Raw genomic sequence first — 8,012 nt, forward strand, 5'->3', positions numbered from 1 at the left:
CTCATCAGGAGCATGCCCAGGCGTTGTAGGGAGGTCATACAGGCACGTGGAGGCCACACCCACTACTGAGCCTCATTTGACTTGTATTAAGGACATTACATCAAAGTTGGATCAGCCTGCAGTGTCGTTTTCCACTTTAATTTTGAGTGACTCCAAATCCAGACCTCCATGGGTTGATACATTTGATTTCCATTGATAATTTTTGTGTGATTTTGTTGTCAGCACATTCAACTATGAAAAGAAAAAAGTATTTAATAAGAATATTTCATTCCTTCAGATCTAGGATGTGTTATTTTAGTGTTCCCTTTATTTTTTTGAGCAGTGTATATAGGCCTAGGACACTGATGAGTTATATCAATCAACTATGTAGGCCAGGCCCCATAACTGTTATGTGAATGGGGTGAATGTGGGCACTTTGTTCAAATAGGGGAAAATTATGCAAAAAAAAAACTGTGTCTGTTTAATCACCTGTAGGGCCTAGCACTTTTTTTCAAGTAGCCTAAGATAATAACAGAGGGACAACAAACAGTAAAACAGGTGTAGGATCGTTCTTCATATAATTAGCAAGGCTGTGTTGGTCAAGGCTTGCATGACAACTTGCGCGTACACCTGCTGTCTCTCTTCCTTAACACACACCCTCCCACCTCTCAGTGCCCACTCGAGTTCTCTCGGAGTGAGGATGAAGGCGCAGAACATTCGGACCCTTTCTCTCATCCTGTGTATGCTATCCTACCTGCTTGTGGGAGCCGCGGTGTTCGACGCCCTCGAATCAGAGACCGAGAACTCGAGGAAGAAGATCCTGGAACAGAAACGCAGTGAGCTGAAGAAGAAGTACGGATTTACCGATGACGACTACCGGGAGATCGAGAGAGTGGTTCTTCAGTCGGAGCCCCATCGCGCGGGGAGACAGTGGAAATTCGCGGGATCCTTTTACTTTGCTATCACCGTCCTCACGACGATAGGTAACTAATTTTGCTATGCCCTTTAGAAATATGTCCCAAGCAAATACTGGACTCTTTGTTTATGTGGTTTCTTTGCTCTGCAAGTGAAATCATCCATGCATGAATCATCCATGCATCCCATACAACAAATCTGTTTGAACATGTCCTCTACTCTCATGGTGCTAAAGCTGAACTCTTGTTGAAATTATTAATGAAACCGGCAGTTATGATAATGCAGTTATGGGAATTGTGTTAAGGAGACTACAGTTCTTTGGGTTATTTAAAAAATGAACTGTGTGTGTGTTAATGTACACATATGATGTGTCTATAACTTTGAAATGATTCTGTTCTGCAGGTTATGGTCACGCTGCTCCAAGCACTGATGCTGGAAAGGTATTCTGCATGTTCTATGCAGTTCTGGGTATCCCTCTGACACTGGTCATGTTCCAGAGCATGGGGGAAAGGATCAACACGTTCGTCCGCTACCTCCTCTGCAGGCTCAAGCGATGCATGGGCTTACGGAAGACTGATGTGTCCATGGGGAACATGGTGCTGGTGGGCCTCCTGTCCTGCATGAGCACCCTCTGTGTCGGGGCAGCAGCCTTCTCCCACTTTGAGGGCTGGACTTTCTTCAATGCCTACTACTATTGTTTCATCACGCTCACCACCATTGGCTTCGGGGACTTTGTGGCCCTGCAGAAGAAGGAGGCCCTCCAGAGGAGGACTCCCTATGTAGCCTTTAGCTTCATGTACATCCTGGTGGGGCTGGCAGTGATCGGGGCTTTCCTGAACCTGGTGGTGCTACGCTTCCTCACCTACAGCACAGAGGAGGCAACCAGGAGCCTGGAGGTGGAGTGGGAGGAGCAAAAGCCAGCAGCGCCTAAAACAACAGGGGGTGGGGAGGTGGAGGCAGATGTGGAAGCATCAGTGTGGGACAGAGCTGATGGGATAGAATGGTTTGGAGCTGAGGATGGGAACAGTAGCTGCTGTAACCTCTCCCTGCCCATGGAGGGAGGCACCAGTCGTACCAATCTCATCCCCTCTCCATCTGAGGAGCGTAGAGAGACCCCTGGGGTCAGGGACTCTGCTAAGCATCCTGAGTCCCGCATCAGCGCCCTCTGCTCCTGTATGTGCTTCAGGCTGTGTGCCTGTGACAGCCCCTCTCTGGCCCACTGTGAGCACTCAGGCTGCCACAGCAACCCTGTCTTCTACAACTCCATCTCCTACAGGGTGGATGGAGCCTCCTGCAGCTCCAGGGGCACCTCAACCCAGTCCTTCCCAAGCAGCGATGCCCTTTTTCTGGGGATGAGCAGCCCTCACACACGGAGGAAGTCAGTATAGCTGCTCACTCTGAACTAAAGTGGTCTTTGTTCTTATCTACATTACAGCCAGAGATGTTACTCTGATTCTCTGCAGGTGGAACAAATTGTGTATGCTTTCCCAAAAAGGTCACATTTACATATTTTAGGTTGTGCTTCTACACTATATATACAAAGTATGTGGACATCCCTTCAAATAAGTGGATTCAACTGTTTCAGCAATACCTGTTGCTGACAGGTGTATAAAATCGAGCACACACCCATGCAATCTCCATAGACAAACACTGGCAGTAGAATGGCCTTACAGAAGAGCTCAGTGCCTTGAACATGGCACCGTAATAGGATGCCACCTTTCCAACAAGTCAGTTTGTCAAATTTCTGCCTTGCTAGAGCTGCCCTGGTCAACTGTAAGTGCTGTTATAGTGAAGTGGAAACATCTAGTAGCAACAACAGTTCTGCCGTGAAGTGGTAGGCCACACCGGCTCACAAAAAGGGACTGCAGTGTTGAAAGGCATACAGTGGTTCCTCCTTTAAAAGTTTGTACCGCGGAACTTAGAGGTACCCTACGTCACGGCTTCACTGCTCCAGACCACCGCAAGGGGGAGTTAGAGCACTCATTACATTGTAGAATAATAGTGAAGATATCACAACTATGAAATAACACATGTGGAATCAGTTAAGAACAAATTCTTATTTACAAGGACAGCCTACTCCTTCCTCCCTGTTGGGGAATTGAACCCCGGTCTCCCGCGTGCCCTTCCCGCACGACACAGGGTTTCTTTAGCAAAATAGCCCAGTACTGTACTGCCGACGTCACGTTGTACAGTTTCCTTTTTCGTTTTTCTCCGAATATAAACACCATAATATTAATAAAATTAATGAAGACAAATTTCTTAAAATCAATCCCAAATACTATGCTATTACAAAAAAGGTTTTAAATTCTCTGGTAATGCCAATATGGAAGACTATCAAATGCTTCTCAAAGATGCCTTCTGGTGGTCAAACTAGCACTAACTTGCATTAACAGAACAAATGGCTTACAATTTGATAACGTGCCACAGAATGCTGCAGCAGCCTGCAAGGAGTGCTGCAGTGTGACGCAACTTTTAACGGAGGAACCACTGTAGAGGGTAAAAATCGCCTGTCCTTGATTGCAACACAAGAACTGTTTGTCGGGAGCTTCATGAAATGGGTTTCCATGTCCGAGCAGCTGCACACATGCCTAAGATCACCATGCGCATTGCCAAGCATCGGCTGGAGTGGTGTAAAGCTTTCCGCTATTGGACTCAGGAGCAGTGGAAACACATTCTCTGGAGTGATTAATCACGCTTCACCATCTGGCAGTCCGATGGAAGAATCTGGGTTTGGAGGATGCTAGGAGAACGCAACCCAATGCATAATAACACCTGTAAAGTTTGGTGGAATAATTGTCTGGGGCTGTTTTTTATGGTTTGGGCTAGGCCCCTTAGTTCCAGTGAAGTGAAATCTTAATGCTTCGGCATACAATGATATTCTAGACAATTCTGTGCTTCCAATTTTGTAACAACAGTTTGGGGAAGGCCCTTTCCTATTTCAGTATGACAATGCCCCCATGGACAAAGCAAGGTCCATATAGAAATGGTTTGTCGAGATCGGTGTGGAAGAACTTGACTGGCTTGCACAGAGCCCTGACCTTTGGGATTAATTGGAACACCGACTGTGAGCCAGGCCTAATTGCCCAACATCAGTGCCCGACCTCACTAATTAGCTTGTGACTGAATGGAAGCAAGTCCCCGCAGCAATGTTTCAACATCTAGTGGAAAGCCTTCCTAGAAGATTGGAGGCTGTTATAACAGCAACTCCATATTAATGCCCATGATTTTGGAATGAGATGTTTGACGAACAGGTGTCCACATTCTTTTGACCATGTAGTTTGTTAATTTTTTCCCAGTCCATATGTAGCTTTTACGGATATCCTATTCTGCATTATATTTTTTTAATTGCATTGTTTTCTATGACACAGATACATCAATTATTTACTCAGGTATAGCGGTCTAAGGTACTGGTTCGATTCCAGGCTGTATCACATCAGGCCGTGATTGGGAGTCATATAGGGCGGCACACAATTGGCCCAGCGTCGTCCGGGTTTGCCCAGAGAAGGCCGTCATTGTAAATAAGAATTTGTTCTTAACTGACTTGCCTAGTTAAATAAAGGTTAAATAAAAAAATTAAGTAAAAGTTATGAAATAAAATGTACTACATCGTCAAACTGTTTATTTTCTCTAAAGAAGCTCACTGCTTGTAGTATATGATTTAAAGATGAATGCACAAATGTTTAAAATATGGGCATTATGATGGAGGAAATGTTTTCCATACAAGAGGAAAACTTATGCCCCCCAGACCTGCAATCATTTGCTAATAAGCAATAGCTTACATTGCATGTAAATTATAAAACAAATCTTTAAGTTTTGTATGAATAGACTTATCACCATCTGTACATTTCATCCCCATAGTTTTGGAACTCTAGGTATAGACCACATCATGAGGATAGGAAACTAATGAGGGAGAGAGAGAGACAGACACAGGTGGGCCCACTGAACGTCTCAGACATTCCTCTGATGTCACCTGTGGCCTGCAGCTTATTTCCAGTCTGTTATCATCAGCTGATTTGACCTCTCAGCTTAGGCTGATTCACTTGGTAACGTGTCCATCCCCAGCTCTCTGCAGTGGAAAACGTGCTGGAGAGGAACAGTGGGAGGAAGCTGAGATGTGAAAAGTATTGACTGATCATTTCTGTATTGACTCTCTTGCATCTCTGACCAACTACACCAACTACATTTTACAAAAATAACTGCCACAAAACATGAAGTATGCTGATAAGATCCCTTTCTTCGAAACAATTGGCCATAGTTTCTGCTCCAACTAGTGATGGAGACAGATTCATGAGATGATCACAGGGCCTCTAGTGGCAGCAGGCTTTAAGGGCCTTTAGCCGACATCCACAGTTGTTTGTGGTGGTGTTGGAGGTGGAACTGTGATAGAGCTGTCAAATGAGTCCTGGCATTATACCTAAAATGGCCATTGCCATTGGCTGGAATGTGAGATGTAATCTACACCTCGATTAGGTTGCTTAGTCCTATTGTTATGTAGTCAGTGTTCTTAGTTAAAATGTGTTACTGTTCTTGTCCATTAGTGTTCTGTATTTTGTCTTCTGTGTTGTGTGGACCGCAGGAAGAATCACTGCTGCATCAACAGCTAATGGAGATCAGAATTAGTCATAATATAAATACTAATTATTTCATTTGATTTCAATTTGAGAATAATTATTTCTATATAGCCTACACTTTCTCATTCTGAACTTCTGCGACTGGGATGGGTGTGGTTTTGTGGCAATGATCAAGAGTAGCTGCTCACCGATTTGACAGCTCCAACGCAGTTACACCTCTGACACCGCCAAAACATTAGCTACAGTATGCGGGTATCGCCGGTTAAAGCCTACTGTCGAAACAGCTTCCCAGTCGAAACAGTTTGCACATATAACAACATTCTGCAATGTTTTGATCTTCATAATTTTTTTCCCCATGGCTGTTCGTGCACAAAACAATTTCTTCAGGCAAGGCAAAGTTCGGCAGCCAAAGTCTACACCCGTTCATTAGTGATTGGTCATCAGTACTACTCTCAGTGAGAGTGGGAACATGAAGTGTTTGTTGGTATTCAAGGAGAGATGACCAGTTTACATGCACATTTTTTCAATTGAGACACAGTATTACTGCACCCAACATCTTAGTTAGTGTTGCAGATCAGGGGGTTTGGTCAAGACGGTTACTCAGATCAAACATGGACAGAGTTGGATTAGCTTGGTTTCAAGGGTGTTTATTTAAATAACAAAAGGGAAGAGAGACCTCCACCGGGATACCATCGTCACGCTTCCACGGACACCACGCTTCCAGACAAACTAAACACCATCATTGCCTGCTTTGAGGATAATACAGTGCCACCCACCGTTGTGGTCCTGGTTAGCAGGCCACGCCCCCCCCCCCTCTCCTTCTCCGTGGCTGACTTGCTGCTGGCCGAGATGGCATCCCTAGTCGTGTCCTTAAGAGCACGCACAGACCATCTGGATGGTGTGTTTATGGACATATTCAATCGCACCCTATCCCGGTCTGTTGTCCCCACATGCTTCAAGATGGCTACCATTGTTCCTGTACCCAAGAAGGCATAGATAACTGAACTAAATGACTACTTCCCCGTAGCACTCACTTCTGTCATCATGAAGTGCTTTGAGAGACTAGTTAAGGATCATGTCACCTCTACCTTACCGGCCACCCTAGAGCCAATTCAGTTTTCATACCGCCCCAACGGGTCCACAGACACAATCGCCATCACACTGCCCTATCCTATCTGGACAAAAGGAAAACCTATATAAGAATGCTGTTCATTGACTACAGCTCAGCATTCAACACCATAGTTCCCTCCAAGCTCATCATCAAGCTGGAGGCTCTGAGTCTCAACCCCACCCTGTGCAATTGGGTCCTGGACTTTGACAGGCTACCCCCAGGTGGTGAAGGTAGGAAACAACATCGCCACTTTGCTGACCCTCAACACTGGGGCCCCACAAGGATGCGTGCTCAGCCCCACCTGTACTCCCTGTTCACCCACGAATGCGTGGCCATGCACGCCTCCAACTCAATTATCAAGTTTACAGACGACACAACAGTAGTGGGCTTGATTACCAACAACGTTGAGACAGCCTACAGGGAGGAGGTGAGGGCACTCGGAGTGTGGTGTCAGGAAAATAACCTCTCCCTCAACATCAACAAAACAAAGGAGATGATCGTGGACTTCAGGAAACAGCAGAGGGAGAACCCCCCCCCCAAATCAAAGGGACAGTAGTGGAGTAGGTGGAAAGTTTAAGTTCCTCGGTGTACACATCAGACAAACTGAAATGGTCCACCCACACAAACAGTGTGGTGAAGAAGGCACAACAGAGCCTCTTCAACCTCAGGAGGCTGAAGAACTTAGTATTGACACCCAAAACCCTGAAACATTTACAGAGGCACAATCGAGAGCATCCTGTAGGGCTGTTTCACAACCTGGTATGGCAACTGCACCGCCCTCAACCGCAAGGCTCTCCAGAGAGTGGTGCTGTCTGCACAACGCATCACCGGGGGCAAACTACCTGCCCTCCATGACACCTACAGCATCCAATGTCACAGGAAGGCCAAAAAGATCATCAAGGATATCTACCACACAAGCCACTGCCTGCTCACACAGCTACCATCCAGAAGGCAAGGTCAGTACAAGTGCATCAAAGCGGAGACCGAGACTGAAAAACAGCTTCTCTTAAGGCCATCAGACTGCGAAACAGCAATCACTAACTCAGAAAGGCTGCTGCCTACATTGAGACCCAATCACTAGCCATGTTAATAAATGGATCACTAGTCACTTCATACAATGCCACTTCAATAATGTTTACATATCTTACTCATATTACATGTATATACTGCATTTTATACCATCTATTGCACCTTGCCTATGCTGCTCGGGCCATCGCTCATCCATATACTGACATGTACATATTCTCATTCACCCCTTTAGATGTGTATTAGGTAGTTGTTGGGGATTGTTAGATTACTTGTTAGATATTACTGCACTGTCAGAACTTGAATCACAAGCATTTCGCTACACTCGCGTTAACATCTACTAACCATGTGTATGTGACAAATAAGATTTGATTTGATTCTGGGCTCCGGGTCTTGCTGTATCCCGTGAG

The 8,012-nt window shown here is 45.5% G+C and overlaps 1 protein-coding gene across 1 annotated transcript; it reads left to right on the top strand.

The window, feature by feature from the left end:
* Window positions 1-639: 639 nt before the first annotated feature.
* LOC112262472 (potassium channel subfamily K member 15-like) lies at window positions 640-3,466 on the top strand. The gene is made up of 2 exons (XM_024438103.2): window positions 640-962; window positions 1,297-3,466. Exons 1-2 carry the CDS (start codon window positions 680-682, stop codon window positions 2,280-2,282), a joined length of 1,269 nt encoding a protein of 422 aa, XP_024293871.1. The 5' UTR covers window positions 640-679; the 3' UTR covers window positions 2,283-3,466.
* The last annotated feature ends 4,546 nt before the right edge of the window (window positions 3,467-8,012 follow it).

The sequence above is a fragment of the Oncorhynchus tshawytscha genome, linkage group LG02 (assembly GCF_018296145.1).
Source record: "Oncorhynchus tshawytscha isolate Ot180627B linkage group LG02, Otsh_v2.0, whole genome shotgun sequence".
Classification (NCBI taxonomy): domain Eukaryota; kingdom Metazoa; phylum Chordata; class Actinopteri; order Salmoniformes; family Salmonidae; genus Oncorhynchus; species Oncorhynchus tshawytscha.